The sequence below is a fragment of the Pecten maximus genome, chromosome 16 (assembly GCF_902652985.1).
Source record: "Pecten maximus chromosome 16, xPecMax1.1, whole genome shotgun sequence".
Taxonomy (NCBI): domain Eukaryota; kingdom Metazoa; phylum Mollusca; class Bivalvia; order Pectinida; family Pectinidae; genus Pecten; species Pecten maximus.
In genome coordinates, this window is record NC_047030.1 from 27195242 (window position 1) to 27218337 (window position 23096).

General features: G+C 39.0%; 1 protein-coding gene across 3 annotated transcripts; it reads right to left on the reverse strand.

The window, feature by feature from the left end:
- Window positions 1-490: 490 nt before the first annotated feature.
- On the reverse strand, window positions 491-16705 carry LOC117345281. 3 transcript variants are annotated; one of them, XR_004536399.1, is made up of 5 exons: window positions 16589-16705; window positions 14742-14831; window positions 8487-8612; window positions 8101-8229; window positions 491-1508 (listed from the first exon to the last, which is right to left on the reverse strand). XR_004536399.1 is itself a non-coding variant. In XM_033908333.1 (4 exons), exons 1-4 carry the CDS (start codon window positions 16637-16639, stop codon window positions 1464-1466), a joined length of 312 nt encoding a protein of 103 aa, XP_033764224.1. In that variant the 5' UTR covers window positions 16640-16705; the 3' UTR covers window positions 491-1463. The 3 variants fall into 3 exon arrangements, 1 of the variants encoding a protein (XP_033764224.1); XR_004536400.1 differs by lacking the exon at window positions 14742-14831; XM_033908333.1 differs by lacking the exon at window positions 8101-8229.
- Between the last annotated feature and the right edge of the window lie 6391 nt (window positions 16706-23096).

The following is a 23096-nucleotide window of genomic DNA, read 5'->3' on the forward strand; positions in this document are numbered from 1 at the left end:
AACTATCTACCCAACACACCCAACATCACAGATATATGAACATGTGTAATATTCCATTGTGAAAATAAATCCACAAATACCACTTAAATCAATACACTCCTTACACAACTACATCAATGTGGCATTCCATCACAATAATAATACACAATTCTACAATTCATAGTTACACTGTACACACATCTCAAACCACAATTTCCCCTGATACTTTTTAAATCAACTTACTAAAATATACAGCTACTTAACAGTATTTCATAAAAATATTTTGTGGAAAGAATCCATTACTAAGTCAGGATTCATGATTTCTACTGATACACTATTAATACATGACAATTTTATTGAACTGAATTAATTTACTTGTAACAGGAGCATGTTGGGCCCAGTTTATGTATGTAAACAGCACTGGACTCGCCCCTGTGTACCGATGTAACCCAGGTTCGATTGGGTATTATGTACTTGTTTGTTGGGGAGAGGAAGAACAGACACTTGAAAATAACAGTTAACAATTTATTACGAATAACATAAATATTTACAGTAATTAACACATGAACAGAGACAATCAGCCTAGGCCTAGCCAACCAATAATACTACATTCTACATATACCGACCCCCCATACCCGACAATAGGTACGAAACTAAACCCGTCACGGCCCACTCCTAACGTTATATAACTAAAACTTAACCTAACTACATGTATAAATACCTTAGAAGAGAAAGTGACAGTACGCAGGAACTCGATCCGTCAGACTGCCCAGTATACAAGTAAAACCATGAATTTATCACCCAATATGAAACTAAACAACCAATCACAACACAGGACTCACAGAGGTATACGAGTAAGACGGACACTCACGAGAAGGCAAGCTACAACTACACGACAAAAACATCAACACAGACAGGGCACGTGAATGGAGTACAACAATGGTCACAGTGACAGGTACACACACACAATACACAATATAGAGACAAGCTTGACTAGTCAGCTTACCCTGACAACATACAAACAGGAACATCCCGTGCTACACAACTCCCTTCTTTGAAAAAGTAAGTCCCTGTTTGAACAACATTGATTTAAACTTGAAATATATATAACATTTGTAAAGTATCAACAATGAAACAAAATCAAATTTTATCAAATAGTAATCAAAGTTAACAAGTGTTTAGTAAATATCAACAAATAGAACCAATAACAAAAATGAATTTTACCCTGCCTGAGCAGAATTATATAGTATACAAACAGAGATCAGAGTTCATATAATGTTGTACCCTATATTTCACCCGATCACAATCAGAATATCTGTATTTGTAATAAATTGTCCATCAAAATAAACTATCACTGATATTGCACGGCTAATCCTGCATCAGGTCCAGGTAGTCTAGGTCCCCTGTACATGTCTCGATCTGGCACTGAACACTGCATGCCCCCCTTGACCCACCATATCCGGTCATTATCCAGCTCATTTTGTTCACCGCTTTCCACTGTTAGTTGGAGCACATCCATCGCTAGTTATCTGTTAATATATAATTAATAGCAAGCACATTTAAAGTGAATAATTCATGTAACAATATTTTATTTCCTATCTATTCTGGAGTGAATATTTGTTTTGGCTTAATAATTTGCCAAGCTCTAGTCCTCACAGGAGTAGTTACCTCCCTTGGACAATCAACATTATGGTCCTTATATGACTCTGTATCCTTCTCTATCATCTTCCCCCTTTTCCTCTAACCCTGGTTCCTCCACATCTAGTGGCACTATCCCTGATCCCTTGTCTACCCATGCTTGAGGCTCTGACTCTCCAGTGTAAGGTTTGACATGATCTACGTGGACTGTAATTGGACGATGTTTTGGGGTTTTCTGTATCTCACATGTAACCTCTGATAGTTTCCTACTTATTTTGTAGGGTCCTGTCCATCCCATTCCCAGTTTGTTATTAAGCCCCAGGGAGTACACGCCAAATGTAATCCCCCACTGTATATCTTCTGGCTTTAAAACCCCTATCAAAATAATTTTTCTGCCATGCTGCTGTAACCCCCAAGTTCCACCTAGCTACATTGAAAGCCTCTCTCATTGCCCCTTGGAGCCAGTCCACATACATATTATGGCAGCAGACTTCAGCCCCTCCTGTTGGCAATCCTACCATTATGTCCAAAGGCAGATTTATTTTGTTGTTATGAAAAACAATAAACCTACATCTATATTGAACACATTTAATATTACTACTTATTTTTACATTATCACTTGTTCCATGGATCAAATTTTCAGGATTATACATTTAATGACCTGCAAGGAGTCCTGCCTCTGCCCTGCTTCTCCCCCTGGCTGTTCATAAAATGTCCTGTCATCAAAAATATATAGTTACCATTTCACATAGACATACAGGTTTTACTTCATCTGAAGTGTAGCTTTTATTTTGTTCAATAAATCAAGTGACCAACTTGTGCTGAGATAATTCCAGGATTGACTACTTGGTATGCAAAGCGGCCATCACATTTGTACTTTTATGAAAGAAAGGAACTTTTATCTTTTTTCCCTGTCTTGTTCGGAAAACTTGAAGTGGTCCCATACCTTGGACCACCTAGGGGCCGCCATTTGGTTTACTAGCGACAATTGTAAAATTAGATCCAGTTCAACCTGATTTTCAGAATTCGCAATTCAAGATTCAATTCTAAATTATTGAACATGATGCACCGAAAGTTTTGGTGCACCACACATCACTTATTGTTACATATACTGTTTGTGTAATGATAAACCTTGTATATACATTACTCAGTAGCTTTTGTCTGCTTTCATTTACGATTAAAACATTGCAAAATTATATTTTAATAGTTTCCTATCCTTATAGAGACCAACCAACCAATTGTTTTTCCATAGACCTTAGTGTTAACGTTTTGGATTATTTCATTCAAATGCTTGAATTAAATATGACGATTATGGTTTATAACAAAAGTTTAGGGTCTGGTATAACACCTAATCAAAAAAAAAAGTTGGGTCCTTCAGCTCAAATTTTCTCCAGGGTAGCCATTTTGAAAATAGGTGAATTTCGCAGTAAAAATTCTCAAAAATCTTAAATGTTTACCTGTTTACTATTATTACGTGAACTTTTGGGAAAAAAACCAATCGGACTTAAGAAATTTATATCAACATTTCTTATTGATAGTTACCTATCAGGCTACATATCTATTTTCTCACTTCATAACATACTGGCCAATCAGTGGCTGCCAGACATTTTATCCTTGGCTCAACGTTCTATACACAGGGGCTGTTTCAAAAATATATTTTTTCAATTGGTTGGTTGTTCCCTATAGCATCTTTAACATTTTTCAAATATAACTTTTCTGGAACAGGATAGAACCATAGGCTATGCTATCAAAATATGCAGTGCCTGACTGCAAGTCTTAGGCTGGTAGGTTGATTCTTCTATTGGTACCGGATATGAAATTCTTAAGAGAAAACCACATTAAAATTGAGTTAATTTTGAAATGTAAATTTTAATATCTTGATAAGCTTTGAATTTAAAGGGATGGCTTTTGGTTAATAGCCAAGTATAGAAATCGTGCTACTCAGAAATATAAACAAATAAGATATAGAATAAAGATCAGGGGGAGATAACTCAATGTTATCTCCTCCACCCCCTAATTTCTGGTCTTTTTGTAAAAAATGAAGAAAAAAAGGCCGAACGAGAAAAAAAATTAGGAGTAGAGCCATTATTTAGATAAAAGAGTCGAAACACAGGCACAGAACACGGAACCGGGCAAGTGACAACAAAAAATAACCAGATATATCACCAAACACTGAACTGGGGTAGTGACAACAGAACAACCAAACACATCACCGAATACCGAATCGGGGTAGTGACAACAGAACAACCAGACACACACCCACACATCGAACCGGGGTAGTGCCAGCAGTACAACCAGCATACCACCGTACCCCGAGCCACGATATATACCGCTACCATTGAAATATAGAATGTATGTCCGTATCTGTCCGGTCTATGGTCCTCCTTGTAACACTACATGTGTCATATTTTCATCATCAATCCCCCCTGAATCTCAATTTCTCTCTAAATTCTGCTACAATGCCTCCAAGATGACAATCCCGTCCGAAAATGTGCTAGTCGGTCCCATCATCTGGTTTCCAGGGACGCTAGATGGCACAAAATGTCATATGCGGTAGCTATATGTAGAGACCAACCAACCAATTGTTTTTCCATAGACCTTAGTGTTAACGTTTTGGATTATTTCATTCAAATGCTTGAATTAAATATGACGATTATGGTTTATAACAAAAGTTTAGGGTCTGGTATAACACCTAATCAAAAAAAAAAGTTGGGTCCTTCAGCTCAAATTTTCTCCAGGGTAGCCATTTTGAAAATAGGTGAATTTCGCAGTAAAAATTCTCAAAAATCTTAAATGTTTACCTGTTTACTATTATTACGTGAACTTTTGGGAAAAAAACCAATCGGACTTAAGAAATTTATATCAACATTTCTTATTGATAGTTACCTATCAGGCTACATATCTATTTTCTCACTTCATAACATACTGGCCAATCAGTGGCTGCCAGACATTTTATCCTTGGCTCAACGTTCTATACACAGGGGCTGTTTCAAAAATATATTTTTTCAATTGGTTGGTTGTTCCCTATAAGCTAAAATGATATCAATTTTATTGATACATTATATATTTGTATTAGCATGTTTTCTCAGGAAATCAGATGGAGAATTACATCTAGATCAGTGGAGCGGACGGACTTACTAAATCTAAAGTTCACTGTGGAATAAAACCAAAGTGTGTTGGTGGATTTAAACTTAACAACTATGCATTCCATGTAGATAGATTCCAACTGATGATCAATTATGATCCAACACTAGCTTTACCAGTATATGTGCACAGTGGTAAAATCCAAGATGGCTGCCTGTCGGCCATGTTGTTTTCTGATTGGTCCCAAAATGCAATATGCATAACTACAGACCAAGGGGAACCTGCATTTCAGAAAGATCCCTTTAGTACTTTCTCAGAAATAGCAATAACTAGAATTGTTTACGGAGGGACAGACAGACAGACCACGGACCCACCATCTGATGATGGTGGGCTAAAAATCTCATCAATATTGATATTCTCCAAAAAATGACTGAGGAGTGGCATCAATACTGTCGAGCTCCTATATCAAACAACACAACAAACAACTCTGTTACCACTGAGGAGTGGCATCAATACTGTCGGGCTCCTATATCAAACAACACAGCAAACAACTCTGTTATCACTAAGGAGTGGCATCAATACTGTCTGGCTCTTATATCAAACAACACAACAAATAACTATGTTATCACTGAGGAGTGGCATCAATACTGTCTGGCTCTTATATCAAACAACACAACAAACAACTCTGTTACCACTGAGGAGTGGCATCAATACTGTCGGGCTCCTATATCAAACAAAACAACAAACAACTCTGTTACCACTGAGGAGTGGCATCAATACTGTCGGGCTCCTATATCAAACAACACAACAAACAACTCCGTTATCACTGAGGAGTGGCATCAATACTGTCTGGCTCTTATATCAAACAACACAACAAAAACTATGTTATCACTGAGGAGTGGCATCAATACTGTCGGGCTCCTATATAAAACAACACAACAAACAACTCTGGTATCACTGAGGAGTGACATCAATACTGTCAGGCTCCTATATCAAACAAAACAACAAACAACTCTGTTATCACTGAGGAGTGGCATCAATACTGTCGGGCTCCTATATCAAACAACAAAACAAACAACTCCATTATCACTGAGGAGTGGCATCAATACTGTCTGGCTCCTATATCAAACAAAACAACAAACAACTCTGTTATCAATGAGGAGTGGCATCAATACTGTCGGGATCCTATATCAAACAACAAAACAAACAACTCTGTTATCACTGAGGAGTGGCATCAATACTGTCGGGCTCCTATATAAAACAACACAACAAACAACTCTGTTATCACTGAGGAGTGGCATCAATACTGTCTGGCTCCTATATCAAACAACACAACAAACAACTCTGTTATCACTGAGGAGTGGCATCAATACTGTCTGGCTCCTATATCAAACAACACAACAAACAACTCCGTTATCACTGAGGAGTGGCATCAATACTGTCGGGCTCATATCAAACAACACAACAAACAACTCTGGTATCACTGACGAGTGGCATCAATACTGTCTGGCTCCTATATCAAACAACACAACAAACAACTCCGTTATCACTGAGGAGTGGCATCAATACTGTCGGGCTCATATCAAACAACAAAACAAACAACTCTGTTATCACTGAGGAGTGGCATCAATACTGTCGGGCTCCTATATCAAACAACACAACAAACAACTCCGTTACCACTGAGGAGTGGCATCAATACTGTCGGGCTCCTATATCAAACAACAAAACAAACAACTCTGTTATCACTGAGGAGTGGCATCAATACTGTCGGGCTCCTATATCAAACAACACAACAAACAACTCCGTTACCACTGAGGAGTGGCATCAATACTGTCGGGCTCCTCTATCAAACAACACAACAAACAACTCTGTTATCACTGAGGAGTGACATCAATACTGTCTGGCTCCTATATCAAACAACACAACAAACAACTCTGTTATCACTGAGGAGTGGCATCAATACTGTCGGGCTCCTATATCAAACAACACAACACACAACTCCGTTACCACTGAGGAGTGGCATCAATACTGTCGGGCTCCTATATCAAACAACAAAACAAACAACTCTGTTATCACTGAGGAGTGGCATCAATACTGTCGGGCTCCTATATCAAACAACACAACAAACAACTCTGTTATCACTGAGGAGTGGCATCAATACTGTCGAGCTCCTATATAAAACAACACAACAAACAACTCTGTTATCAATGAGGAGTGGCATCAATACTGTCGGGATCCTATATCAAACAACAAAACAAACAACTCTGTTATCACTGAGGAGTGGCATCAATACTGTTGGGCTCATATCAAACAACACAACAAACAACTCTGGTATCACTGACGAGTGGCATCAATACTGTCGGGCTCCTATATCAAACAACACAACAAACAACTCCGTTATCACTGAGGAGTGGCATCAATACTGTCGGGCTCATATCAAACAACAAAACAAACAACTCTGTTATCACTGAGGAGTGGCATCAATACTGTCTGGCTCCTATATCAAACAACACAACAAACAACTCCGTTACCACTGAGGAGTGGCATCAATACTGTCGGGCTCCTATATCAAACAACACAACAAACAACTCTGTTATCACTAAGGAGTGGCATCAATACTGTCTGGCTCTTATATCACACAACAAAACAAACAACTCTGTTATCACTGAGGAGTGGCATCAATACTGTCGGGCTCCTATATCAAACAACACAACAAACAATTCTGTTACCACTAAGGAGTGACATCAATACTGTCTGGCTCTTATATCACACAACAAAACAAACAACTCTGTTATCACTGAGGAGTGACATCAATACTGCCGGGCTCCTATATCAAACAACACAACAAACAACTCTGTTATCACTGAGGAGTGGCATCAATACTGTCGGGCTCCTATATCAAACAACACAACAAACAACTCTGTTATCACTGAGGAGTGGCATCAATGCTGTCAGGCTCCTATATCAAACAACACAACAAACAACTCTGTTATCACTGAGGAGTGGCATCAATACTGTCGGGCTCCTATATCAAACAACACAACAAACAACTCTGTTACCACTGAGGAATGGCATCAATACTGTCGGGCTCCTATATCAAACAACACAACAAACAACTCTGTTATCAATGAGGAGTGGCATCAATACTGTCGGGCTCCTATATCAAACAACACAACAAACAACTCTGTTATCACTGAGGAGTGGCATCAATACTGTCGGGCTCCTATATCAAACAACACAACAATCCTACACAAATATACAAATAATACATAACATAACGGTTGAGATAAAGAATTGAAAAGGAGATATTCAATTAACACAATCTCAAAAGAACAGATTTAGGGTTTCCAGTTCGAACATTCCTCCTCTGAACACTCTGTTTATTTCTGATTAGCTTACATTGGTACAATGCTAGATATGGCCTTGATCACCAAATGGATGTTGATGAAGCTTGACCATGATCCTGAAGTTGTTGGCTGTCCAAAACTACAATGTCTAATGAGCAGTCCTTGGAATTCTCCGTGATTTCTAAACAAATCATTCAAAATACAGTTTGAGCAAAAGCATTTTCAAAATATCTTATAGACATAATTTCCATGTAAATCATTTCAAGAATAACTGGAGCAGTATCATATTTCAAAAGTTATCTTATATCAAAGTGCAATGCAGAAAAATTGAATGATGTAAAATTTGATAGTCAAAAATCTTTTAAATGTTGCATTCCGATCATCATAATTATCAAGACAAGCATTTTGCACTTTTCTTTGATGGACTTTGTCTCTTACTTGGCAGGAAGTGTTTGACAAGCATGTGAAGCCCGTAGATAGTATGTGTGTGCGGATACAAGGTTGTGTAGAAGGGTCTGATACTCTAGGACAACAGCCTGACTCCCTCCTCGTCCAGTCCACTTTCTGTACAAAAAACAACAGTTAGAGTAATCAAACTATTCTACATATCATTTTGATTAAATTCATGTAAATCTACAAATTAGAAATTAGAAAATCTGGAAGTTGGGAAGTGGAGGTGGGGGTGTAAACTTTGACGTGATGTCTCCGTATAGATGTATTGTAACGTGCACGGGGGAACAACGGAGCGTCACCCATCCAAGAGCTGACCAAGCTCGACGTTGCTTAACTTCGGTACACAGACACGACACTCAACCGCACAGCCACAAAAGCTAGCTATTGGACTATGCAGCTGAAATGCCAATATCCATGAACCATCACATTACCCCCTTCGCCGATAAGCTTCGTCCCGAAGCTTCCATGGGTTCAACCTGGCATCCTCAGCAAACACAACTGTCCCTCTTGTTGTTATAGCGGTGCTGCCTCATGACCAGACCTTCTGGTCACCAACAAGTCTCCAGGAACATTGTGCTTCCCATGCTGTCCGTGGGCACCCTACAGGATACCAGGCCCGTTCGCTGCCACCAAATGTAACGTGCACAGGGGACAACGGAGCGGTCACCCATCCAAGAGCTGACCACGCTCGACGTTGCTTAACTTCGGTACACAGACACGACACTCAACCGCACAGCCACAAAAGCTAGCTATTGGACTATGCAGCTGAAATGCCAATATCCATGAACCATCACATTATGTTCTGTATGTTTTAATAAGGCCAGGTTTTTATAATTAAGTGGACGAGTGACTACCCAGCTAGAACATACAACATGTCTAAGTCTTGAATTGACGACAGGATTTATTGATTACTAACTAAGGTCAGCTCACTCAGGACTATTTTTCTATGAACACATACTAATACATAATCCATAACTTTATGACTTCAATCAAGTATTCAACTGAGTACCAAATATCGCTGTATGGTTATAATCAAAGCCCACGCTGAGCTTTTCTGTAAGATGCTTACAGTAAACCTTCAGTCAGTTCAAACAAAATCAAATAAATATTGATTTATACACAACACAAACAGGATGAAAGTTAAGACAAAATTTATTGATTTACTGAAACTTATAACTTGTTCAGGCTTTTAATTAAGTTTTGGCATTCTCAGGGGCTGCTCATTCTTACATTGAATACGAAGATTAACTAAATACACTTAACTATATACTGCTAACGTTGGGGCGACCCCCAAGCTTGAGCGCTCCCAAGCTTATCTCTGAGACTTGGTAGTGAAAGGAGCGATCCCCTTAAACTTGAGTGATCTCAAGCCACAGAGTAAGTAGCTGGTAGCAGGCGACCCTGCCGAGACTCATTCAGAGTGGCTAGGTAAGTGAACGTGAATTACGGAGCGACCCCCAACAGGCACTTACATTGACTAGACTCTGAACAGCTGGACAAACTCCCCAAGTCACACCTACCTATAACTCAAGATACACGAATACAATGTACAAGTTACATAAACTACATGCTACTAGTGGGGCGACCCCCAAGCTTGAGCGATCCCAAGCTTAACTAAGAGACTTGGATAGTGTAATAGGAGCGATCCCCTTAAACTTGAGTGATCTCAAGCCACAGAGTAAGTAGCTGATAGCAGGCGGCCCTGTTAGAGCCTGTATCAGAGTGACTAGATAAGTGAACGTGAATTACAGGGCGATCCCCGACAGGCACTTACATTGACTAGACTCTGAACAGCTGGACAAACTCTCCAAGTCACACCTACCTACCTATAGTTACAAAAGAACCTGACAATGTATATCTACATAAGAAAATAAACATAAAATAACTAAATGAATTGGGGGTGAAAAATTCACCGAATTGCTCATCCAAATCGAAAGAAGTTCGAATAAGTTTGAATAAAAGAACTGAATGAGAGCCCCCAAGAAAATTCTGAAGTGACCAGCATGTAGCAAGGGAACAGTCTGCTGACTGTTTCCCCTATGGGGGTTCACTCTAGCAGGGAAGTGTCCATCCCATTGGTCAAACAGATTACGTATAACCAAATTTAGTCATCTGCTATTTGATCAGGGTGAGGCCTGCTTTATGTAATGTATGTGGCCCTGTACACAGTTGGTGTCCCAGATGCCAGCTGACCCTTTATTTACACAACTGTACCAGTTAATGTAAAAACAAGCTGATGTAGTATGAGCAAGAGTTGTAGAACTTCAGCACGAATAACTTCCAAGTTCACTTGCCAAATTTAGGCCTAAGTCACGCGCACAAATTAGTTCACAATCAACTGTATATGAAACATGATGAGAACAATTGATTCCTGTTGCAGAAAAGAAAGGAATCCCTTTAGAGTCCGATGACGACATGTAACAAAGGAATGTCCTTGACAAAACGAAGAAAAACCATAAACAAACGCACGTGTACAAAACACGTGGAAGCAACAATGTAGCAGACGATTCCAAGTAAATTCAATTACACTTTTTTAAATAAACAAGAGGCCCAAAGGGCCTTAACGATCACCTGAGATTTGAAATATTTCAGTTTATTTAATTGACCCTTTTTGGCCCCACCCATCAGTCCTAATGGTGTCAGTCGGGGCCAACATGTGCATATTAAGCTGTCATCCTTTGCTGATAATTTTAAGAAAGTTAAAATGAATTCCAATAGACATAAAACAAATGATTATCAAAAATATGAATTCCCTATATAAACTATTGCAAAGTTTACCCTCTTCCAAGGGGCAAATGTGAAACCCCAGTGTCATGAAATTCACAATTTATGTAAAACACCATAAAACCATTCCTTCTAATACAAATCCAATAAATAATAGCCAAAAATGTGATTTCCCTATATAAACTAGTAAAGTTTACCCCCTCCCCAGGGGCAAAACGCGAGACCCCAGTGTCATTAAATTCACAATTTTGGTAAACCACCATAAGAACCTTCCATCTATGGAGAGTTTTGGTTCTACCAAATATGAGAGTAGAGAAGAAGATTTTTGAAGTTTCAGTCAATTTGACCCTTTTTAGCTCCGGCCATCAGCCCCTGGGGGTCAGTCAGGGCCAACATATGTGAACTATCAAACTGTTATCCAACGCTTATAATGTCAACCAGGTTTGAATAAATTCCAATACAAATCCAATAAATAATAGCCAAAAAAGTGATTTCCCTATATAAACTATAGTAAAGTTTACCCCCTCCCCATGGGCAAAACGCGAAACCCCAGTGTCACTAAATTCACAATTTTGGTAAAGCACCATAAGACCCTTCCACCTATGGAGAGTTTTTGATTCTACCAAATATGAGAGTAGAGAAGAAGATTTTTTTTCAGTCAATTTGACCCTTTTTGGCCCCGCCCACCAGCCCCTGGGGTTCAACCAGGGACAAAATGTACATAACATCAAACTGTAATCCCATGCTGATAATTTGAACCAAGTTAAAATGAATTCCAATACAAATCCAACAAATAAAAGTCAAAAATGTGATTTCCCTATATAAACTATAGTAAAGTTTACCCCCTACCCAGGGGCAAACGCGAAACCCCAGGGTCATGAAATTCACAATTTTGGTAAAGCACCTTAAGACCCTTCCATCTATGAAGACTTCGTCTCAGGTGACCTAAAAATGTCACGATAAAGATATATTACAAACTAGATTGAAGAAATGAAAAAACCACTGCTGCTATGAACAAGAGGCCCAGAGGGCCTGTATCGCTCACCTGGTTTCATGAGATATGAAACAAGAATAATGCTTAAGTATATATTGGCGCTGGTACTGCTATGTCGATATATATCATAAGCATTGTATATGGGTACATGTACTTTGGTTTTTTTTTAATACTGAAAATGCCAAAAAGTGCATTAAGCCATGATATGAAATTGACTTTTGGCGTGACCCCATAGGGATGCTACCACATAAATGTGAGTGATATCCATTGCTTAGTTTCAGAGAAGATCTTGTTTAGACCAATTGACCCCTTTTGACCCTGTCCCCTTGGGGGTCAGCTCCTTCCTTTATACAATTTTGAATCCCTACCCCAATAGGATGCTACCAGTCAAACCATTGCTAAATTTCAGAGAATAAATTGACTCCTTTTGGCCCCACTCCTCAGCTCCCTTTTGGACCGGGTCAACCCCAACATATGTTTAATTTTGAATCCCCACCCCATAACCATGCTACCATACAAATGTGGGTAATATTCATTGCTTAATTTCAGGGGAGAAGTTGTTTAAACAAATTGACCAATTTTGGCCCCACCCCTCAGATCCCTTGGGGTTCAGCCCCACCATTTGTACAATTTTGAATCCCCACCCCATAGGGATGCTACCAGGCAAATATGAATGATATCCATTGCTTAGTTTCAGAGCAGATGTTGTTTATATCAATTCTGCAAAACTGACCCCTTTTGGCCCCACCCCTCAGCCCCCAGGGGGTCGGCCCCATCATTTGTACAATTTCAAATTCTTACCCCAAGGTGATGCTACCAGCAAAATATGAGAGATATCCATTGTTTGGTTCCAGAGAAGAAGTCAATTATATGAATATAGCCAAAGTGACCACATTTGGCCCAACCCCTCAGGCCCCTGGGGGGTCAGTCCCATCATTTGTACAATTTTGAATCCCCACCCCATAACCATGCTACCCGGCAAATATGAGCGATAGCCATTGCTTGGTTTCAGAGAAGAAGTCGTTTATATCAATATAGCTAGATTGACCACATTTGGCCCCGCCCCTCAGGCCCCTGGGGGGGCAGCCCAATCATTTGTACAATTTTGAATCCCCACCCCATAGTGATGCTACCAGGCAAATATGAGCGACAGGCATTGCTCGTTTCAGAGAAGTCGTTTATAAAATATAGCCAAATTGACCACATTCGGCCCCACCCCCTCAACCCCTGGGGGGTCAGCCCCATCATTTGTACAATTTTGAATCCCCACCCCATAATGATGCTACCCGGCAAATATGAGCGATAGCCATTGCTTGGTTTCAGAGAAGAAGTCGTTTATATCAATATAGCCAGATTGACCACATTTGGCCCCGCCCCTCAGGCCCCTGGGGGGTCAGCCCCATCATTTGTACAATTTTGAATCCCCACCCCATAACCATGCTACCAGGCAAATATGAGCAACAGCCATTGCTTGGTTTCAGAGAAGAAGTCGTTTATATCAATATAGCCTAATTGACCACATTTGGCCCCGCCCCTCAGGCCCCTGGGGGGTCAACCCCATCATTTGTACAATTTTGAATCCCCACCCCAAAGTGATGCTACCAGGCAAATATGAGCGACAGCCATTGCTTGGTTTCAGAGAAGAAGTCGTTTATATCAATAGCACCAAATTGACCCCTTTTGGCCCCGCCCCAGAGGCCCCCAGGGGGTCAGCCCCTCATTTGTACAATTTTGAGTCCCCTTCCCATAGGGATGCCTCTGACCAAATCTGTTCAAATTCCGATCAGCGGTTATTAAGAAGAAGTCAATTGTTGACGGACGGACGGACGACAGACGGACGGACGGACGACGGATGCCACGGTATGGCATAAGCTATCAGGACCAGGTGAGCTAACAATGACGCTGCCTAGACCGCTGTGGCTGGTATCATGGGGGGCTAGACCCCTCTAGCTTATTGACCATTGGTCAGCTGAGTCACGTGATACGTGAGGATGTTGGTGTTGAATAGAACTACTTATATACATATGCACAGGGGAAGGGTAAAGTGTTATATACATACGCGCAGGGGAAGGGTAAAGTGTTGTGTATAATTATTGCTAATGTATAAACAAATATTTAGTAAACCAAATATACATTGAAACTGATTTAGAAAATAAGCTATAGTTAAAACTATCCAAGTCAATATCGGCAAAAATCTTGGAAAAGAATAAAACAAGACACAAACACATACCTTCCAATGTAAATCTGATACGTAAAATGAAGGCCTGAACAACGGCACATTATAAATGAGTAAAATTATAATATTTTGATAAATTCAATGTCATTAAACTGTCTTAATTTTGTGATAATTATTATTGCTAATGTATATTAATCATGAAGCTGCTTGGCCAATGTGTAGCTATGGCCCCCAAAACAGTACATGTTACTCAACTTCATTTGCACATACTTCACATGTCAAATGAAAAATATTCTTTTAATCTTTAAAGGATTAAGTAATTATATCATAACTGGTTAATCCTTACCAGCAGAACTCCCACAAGACTTTCATGATCTTTATCCAGGAAAGTGATACACTCCCTCAGGGACTGAATACATGACTTCAGCTCTACAGACTGGAAATATGAACAGAAAACAATGATTTTTATTAGAACAAACTTGGTAGCCCTTATTCGAAATAACCCAGAGGGCCTGTATCGCTCACCTGGATTTCATGAGATATGAAACAAGAATGATGATTAAGTATATTTATCACTGGTATTGCTATGTCAATATATCATAAGCATTTTATATGGGTACGTGAGGATTTTGTGTCAAAAAATGCATTAATCCATGAAATAAAATTAATACTTTTGGCACAACCCCATAGGGATGCTACCACACAAATGTGAGTGCTTAGCTTCAGAAAAGAAGTTGTTTAAACCAATTGACACCTTTTGACCCCGCCCTCTGCACCCCGGGGGAGTGGGGGTCAGTTCCTTCCTTTATAAAATTTTGAATCCCTACCCAAAAGAATGCTACCAGGCAAATATGAGCGATATCCCTTGCTCAGTTTCAGAGAAGTTGTTCATATCAATTCAGCCAACTTGACCCCTCTTGGCCCCGCCCCTCAGGCCCAGGGGGGTCAGCCTCACCATTTGTACAATTTTGAATGCCCACCCAATAGTGATGCTACCAGGCAAATATGAGCAATATCCATTGCTTGGTTTCAGAGAAGAAGTCGCTAATATCAATATAGCCCAATTGACCACATTTGGCCCCGCCCCTCAGGCTCCTGGGGGGTCAGCTCCATCATTTGTACAATTTCTAATCCCCACCCCATAGTGATGCTACAGGCAAATATGAGCAATATCCATCACTTCGTTTCAGAGCAGAAGTCATTTATATCAATTCTGTAAAACTGACGCCTTTTGGCCCCGCCCCTCAGACCCCAGGGGGTCAGCTTCGTCATTTGTACAATTTCAAATTCCTACCCCAAGGTGATGCTACCAGTAAAATATGAGAGATATCCATCGTTTGGTTCCAGAGAAGAAGTAAATTATATGAATATAGCCCGATTGACCACATTTGGCCCCGCCCCTTAGGCCCCTGGGGGGGGGGGGGGGGGGGGTAGTCCCATCATTTGTACAATTTTGAATCCCAACCCCGTACTGATGCTACCAGGCAAATATGAGTGACAAGCATTGCTTGGTTTCAGAGAAGAAGTCGTTTATATCAATATAGCCAAATTGACCACATTCGGCCCCACCCCTCAGGCCCCTGGGGGGTCAGCCCCATCATTTGTACATTTTTGAATCTCCACCCCATAATGATGCTACCAGGCAAATATAAGCGATAGCCATTGCTTGGTTTCAGAGAAGAAGTCGTTTATATCAATAGCGCTAAAATGACCCCTTTTGGCCCCGCCCCAGAGGCCCCCAGGGGGTCAGCCCCATCATTTGTACAATTTTGAGTCCCCTACCCATAGGGATGCTTCTGACCAAATTTTGTCAAATTCTGATGTGTGGTTATGAAGAAGAAGTCAATTGTTGACGGACGGACGACGTACGCAACGGTATGGCATAAGCTCTGAGCTAATACCGTAAATATTCGGGTATAGTGCGCACTCGCGTATAGTGCGCAGGTACGTTTTTGAGGTTCGTTTTTCAATATTCAACTGAGCGGTAGATGAATTCTAAAGCATAAGATGATAGGGATTTGTAACTTATGAAAACTTATGTACCACATTTAATTGGAATCACCGGTCAGATTTGACACATTGGATTGACAGGTTGTTTACATTATACCGCGACAGGCCTAGTCAGCTTGCAAATTGTAGCGGTCCCATCTACGCTGTTGTACAAACAAAATAATTAATCCTACCCTCAATTACCTTGTGATTTTCAAGCAGGTATGGTCTCTTGTGGTATCTGTCCACGAACATACAAAGCTAATTAAGCTCAATTATAACACGATTGACTAGCAAACTGACTGCTACGCAATGTAACACAGGCGGGTGTGCCTAATGAGTGTCCTGTGAGGAATGAGAGTCCTGTGAGAGTTTTTTCACGCCCCGCAATTCGTTAAGTGATATTTTTAAATATTTTTTTCTGTATCATACAGATGAACATCGAACCCATTAACATACGAAATTTGACTTTGATTGGACGTGCGCATATTATGCATTTTTAACGACATAGTTACGGTGCAGTGCACATGCGAGTGTCCTGTGAGGTTTTCGCACGCCCCGCAATTCATTAAACGATATTTCAAAATTATTTTTTCTGTATCATACAGATGAATATTAAACCTAATAACATGCAAAATTTGACTTTGATTGGACGGGTGCATAACATGCTAATGTAACGGCGAAGACGAAGTAACGGTGCCATAAAACTGCGAGTGTCCTGCGAGGAATGTGACCTGTGAGGAATGAGTGTTTTTACACGCCCCGCAATTCATTAAATGATATTTTAGAATTATTTTTTCTGTATGATACAGATGAATATCTAACCTATTAACATGTAAAATTTGACTGTGATATAACGAGTGCATACTATACAAATGTACCGGCGAACACGAAGTTACGGTGCCATAAACATACGAGTGTCCTGTGAGGAATGAGTGTCCTGTGATTGTTTTTGCACGCCCCGCAACTCATTAAATTATATTTTAGAATTATTTTTTCTGTATCATACAAATGCACATTGAGCCTATTACCATGCAAAAGTTGACCTTGATTGCACGAGTGCATATTATATAAATGCACCGTCAAAGTTACATTGCAGGGTGTCCCGCGAGGTGTTCGCACGCCCCGTGATTTTGTTTACCTTTCGAATACAGTGTGTACTAGGCTAACTAGTGAATGTCCTGTGGCGCCGTGCCAACCTCGGGTACCTTGCCGCAGGCATGGTCACTGGTGATTGAACTGCTCAAACTTTAAAACTATGTCCGTTATATAAGAATTACAAATACACCTATTTTCTCCCAAAGTCCGTTATAAGAATTCTACAATAAATAACTTTATTACGCCTGAAATATACGTATTTTATCCCCAAGTCCGTATATAATAATTATACAATAAATAACTTTATCATGCTCGAAATATACGTATTTTCTCCCAAAGTACGTTTATAAGAATTCTACAATAAATAACTTTATTACGCCTGCAATATACGTATTTTCTCCCTAAGTCCGTTTATCAGAATTATACAATAAATAACTTTATTACGCCTGCAATATACGTATTTTCTCCCAAAGTCCGTTTATAAGAATTCTACAAGAAATAACTTTATTACGCCTGAAATATACGTATTTTATCCCCAAGTCTGTATATAATAATTATACATGTATATGTATATAAAGTGAGTTAGTTGGCATCACTAATCAATTCATATACTGTTAATTACCTTTTGAAAAAGGAACGATGTAAACAAATAATTATGGTTAATAAAATGTAATGAAAAGTAAAATCCTTCAATATTTAACTAACGCTCACGTTCAACATGTACACCAAGAAAATGCACAGTCTTAACTTTTAATGTAATTTCTAATTACACGTATTTATTAAAAGTGCAAATACACTGTCTACATAGTTAACGCACTTATAAAGTTTAAATACATTTAAATATTAAATATCCATGTCAAATTTGCATGCTAATAGTTTATATGTTCATCTGTATGGTAAAGAAAAAATAATTTTAAAATATTACTTAACGAATTGCGGGGCGTGCAAAAACTCTCACAGGACACTCATTCCTCACAGGACGCTCACATGTGTAATGCATCGTAACTTTGCCGGTACATCAGCATAATAATCACTCGTCCAATCAAAGTCAAATTTAGCTGATTAATTGATTAGATGTCCATCTTTATTATACAACAAACATAATTTTAAAACATCAGATAATGAATTGCGGGGCGTGAAAAAAAAAAAACCGCTCAAGACATGCATTCACTTCAACAAATTTTATTAACATGACAATATCACCTGTCAACCTGTTTTTGTTTGTACATGACAAGTTTTCAGACTGAGATTAACAAATTCTATGTATTAATAACAGTTTACCATTACATTAGGTTATATATTATGTATAAGTTATATTGCTCAATTCAATATTAATACATCTAACTCAAGTATCTTAAAACAATGCATTAATTTATCATAGGTGCGTAAATTACATGTAAAAGGAGCAGCACAAACCGGCCCGCACAAACCAGGCTCCTTTCCGGGTCAAACCTTTAAGAAAAAAAGGTTTCAGCAGTTTAATTACCGGTGATCCATGCCTGCGGCAAGGATCTATAACTAACACGTCAAGGTACCCGAGGTTGGCACGGCGCCACAGGACACTCAATGGGTGGTACATGTGTATCAATGGGGCGTGCGAACAAATCGATCAGCACCGTAACTTTGTCGTAAAAAATGCATCATATGCACACGTCCAATCGAAGTCAAATTTGGCATGGTTATGGGTTAGATGTTCATCTGCATGAAACAGAAAAAAATATTTAAAAATATCACTTAACGAATTGCGGGGCGTGTAAAATCTCTCACAGGACACTCATTCCTCACAGGACACTCGCGTGTGTAGTGCACCGTAACTTCGCCGATAGATTTGCATATATTTGCATTATATGCCCTTGTCCAATCATAGTCAAATTTTGCATGCTAATATGTTCTATGTTCATCTGTATGCTAGAGAAAAAATAATTTTAAAATGTCTTTTAATGAATCGCGGGGCGTGAAAAAACTCTCACAGGACACTCATTCCTCACAGGACGCTCACATGTGTAATGCATCGTAACTTTGCCGGTACATTAGCATAATATACACTCGTTCAATCACAGTCAAATTTGGCAGATTAATCGGTTAGATGTTCATCTGTATGATACAGAAAAAAATATTCGAAAATGTCACTTAACGAATTGCGGGGCGTGAAAAAACCTCACAGGACACTCGCATGTACGCTGCACCGTAACTTTGTCGTAAAAAATGCATAAAATGCACACGTCCAATCCAAGTCAAATTTGGCATGGTAATGGGTTCGACGTTCATCTGTATGATACAGAAAAAATTATTTAAAAATATTACTTAACGAATTGCGGGGCGTGAAAAAACTCCCACAGGACACTCATTCCTCACAGGTCACTCATTAGGTGGACCGAACATTTTGTATATACAGTACGGAAACAAGTCTGCTGTCGTCGTGGTGGTCACAACTTCTATATCAATGAATTAACATGTGTAATGGATAAATCTACAGTGCGGACGATAAATAAGAGTACCCCAGTAATTTTCACAGTCAGATCGTATTTTATATGGCCAGTTGGTCAGTGACTGCCGCACGAGATCAAGACATTAGTGCTACCATTGCCTAATTGCGCATGCGTGCTGTTACAGCTTCCGTAAATAAACAAGTTGAACGTTATCAGTTTCTGGCAGTACTCTGGATTTATAAGGTGATTAATTTAGAAGTATGAAATAACTAAGTACTGCTATATCATTTCTAGTTTTGTTTGATGTTAATTGAGATGTTATACATCGTTTTGGACCTGAATACGGGAACATGCTCAAGTGAGATCGTATGTGTACCGAACACACATGTGGCTCATGATCGACTTAAGATATCCACGTAACATTGCTGATAAATACACAATTTCAAGGAATTAAACATCAAGATAACTATTCATTTCTTTGATTATTTGTTAACTCTTACTTTCTAAATGCTTTATATATGTTATATATATATAAGTATTAAATCAATCCTGCTGTGGAAGAAAACGATCACAAATCTCCGTCAAATCACATATTCATTCTGACTGGGAAAAGGCTTGTACTTGCGTATAGTGCGCAGTGGTCTTTTTCACTTTTCAATTTTTGAAAAAAAGTGCTCACTATACGCGAATATTTACGGTAAGTAAAACACGGTTATTACAAGAAAAATGATTTCGAAACAATTTCTGAAAAATATATTGTGTTTTTGCCTGAAAAAGGTGTCAATATACATGGCTATCCATAACAAGAGGCCCAAAGGGCCTTAACTCTTTCCGTACTCACGACGACTACAGACGTCACAAAAACGTGCTCTTGTATCCTTCATGACGACTACACACGTCACAATTAACATGCCTTCCATCCTTTGTGACGATTCAAATCGTCTTAAAACATCGCGAAAGATGTTGATATTACTTGCTGGTTTAGCATAGTCATACCAAGGAATTGACACGGAAATGATATTTTTAAGAAATAAAAAGCAATGTAGATATCGTATTGATGAAATATTTTACGTACCAGAAGCATATTCATTCGTTAAAATTGTCTATTTCAAAGAATTCAGCCGGTTCATGCCGGGTTGTTTGCAAAGCTACAAAATGGCGGCCTCAAATTTACTTTCGTTTTCTGCGAGATTGTTGAGGTTTTAAACACAATAAAGCTATTAAAAACAATAACATATATATAGTTGAGTAACGTTGATCATCAAAATAAGTAACAAATACGTAAAATATTTTTACACACCAAAAACACGATGTTTTGGCTGTGTGATTTCTCGCACACGTGTGACACATGTGCCGATCAACATGCCATTTCTCGCGATTCTGCCTGGTGATTTCGCCGTATTTTAAAGGAAAAATTGGGTAAAAGATTTGCCGTACTCAGTACTCGTTCCATATGATAAACTTCATTTAATATTAAGCATCATACAACAGTAAAAGATCGTTTTATCGATGTCTGATGTGATAGCCATATGCTCCAATACACAAAGGACCTACCCAGCATTCACTTCCGGTAGCGACCGCGAAATTTGAATGAGTACGTAAAGAGTTAACGGTCACCTGAGATTTGAAATATTTCAGTTTATTTAATTGACCCTTTTTGGCCCCACCCATCAGTCCTAATGGGGTCAGTCGGGGCCAACATGTGCATATTAAGCTGTCATCCCTTGCTGATAATTTTAAGAAAGTTAAAATGAATTCCAATAGACATAAAACAAATGATTATCAAAAATATGAATTCCCTATATAAACTATTGCAAAGTTTACCCTCTTCCAAGGGGCAAATGTGAAACCCCAGTGTCATGAAATTCACAATTTATGTAAAACACCATAAAACCATTCCTTCTAATACAAATCCAATAAATAATAGCCAAAAATGTTAATTCCATATATAAACTAATAAAGCTTACCCCCTCCCCAGGGGCAAAACGTGAGCCTGGGGGTCAGTCAGGGCCAACATATGTGAACTATCAAACTGTTATATCCAACGCTTATAATGTCAACCAGGTTTGAACAAATTCCAATACAAATCCAATAAATAATAGCCAAAAAAGTGATTTCCCTATATAAACTATAGTAAAGTTTACCCCCTCCCCATGGGCAAAACGCGAAACCCCAGTGTCACTAAATTCACAATTTTGGTAAAGCACCATAAGACCCTTCCACCTATGGAGAGTTTTTGATTCTACCAAATATGAGAGTAGAGAAGAAGATTTTTGAAATTTCAGTCAGTTTGACCCTTTTTGGCCCCGCCCACCAGCCCCTGGGGGTCAACCAGGACCAACATGTACATAACATCAAACTGTAATCCCATGCTGATAATTTGAACCAAGTTAGAATGAATTCTAATACAAATCCAACAAATAAAAGTCAAAAATGTGATTTTCCTATATAAAAATAGTAAAGTTTACCCCCTACCCAGGGGCAAACGCGAGACCCCAGGGTCATGAAATTCACAATTTTGGTAAAGCACCACAAGACCCTTTCAACAATAAAGAGTGTTTGACTCCACCATATCTGAGAGTAGAGAAGAAGATTTTTGAAGTTTTAGTTTTGGTTGACAATCAGCCATAGAAACTTTCTGCCAAATTTCATTGAATTTTGTTCAGTGGTTTTGGAGAAGAAGTCGAAAATGTAAAAAGTTTACGGACGCATGACGGACGACGCACGACGCACGACGGACGACGACGGACAAAAGGCGATTAGAATAGGTCACTTGAGACGAAGTCTCAGGTGACCTAAAAAGTATGCACTATCTTTTGACTTGCTGAAATATTACAAGTGCATCACAAACTTTAACTTGGCAATAACTTAAAGATTAATTTGTCAGTGACAAAGGCAAATTTTTCGGAAAATAATCCACCTCGATGAAGTTTCAGGGAGTATGAAGTGAGAGAACTATTTTCATGCGTAAACCAACCAACCAACCAACCAACCAGCCCCCCCCCCCCCCCCCCCCCCTTTTTTTTAAATGTACCATAGCATTACACTCTACAAATATACTTTCCAAAAGTTTTAACAAACCTTCTAAAAATATATAACATTGCAAAAAATAGGTTTTTTTTGTAAATATTTGTAAATCACCAATTACTGTATTGATAGACTATAAAATCATTATGATAAGAAGT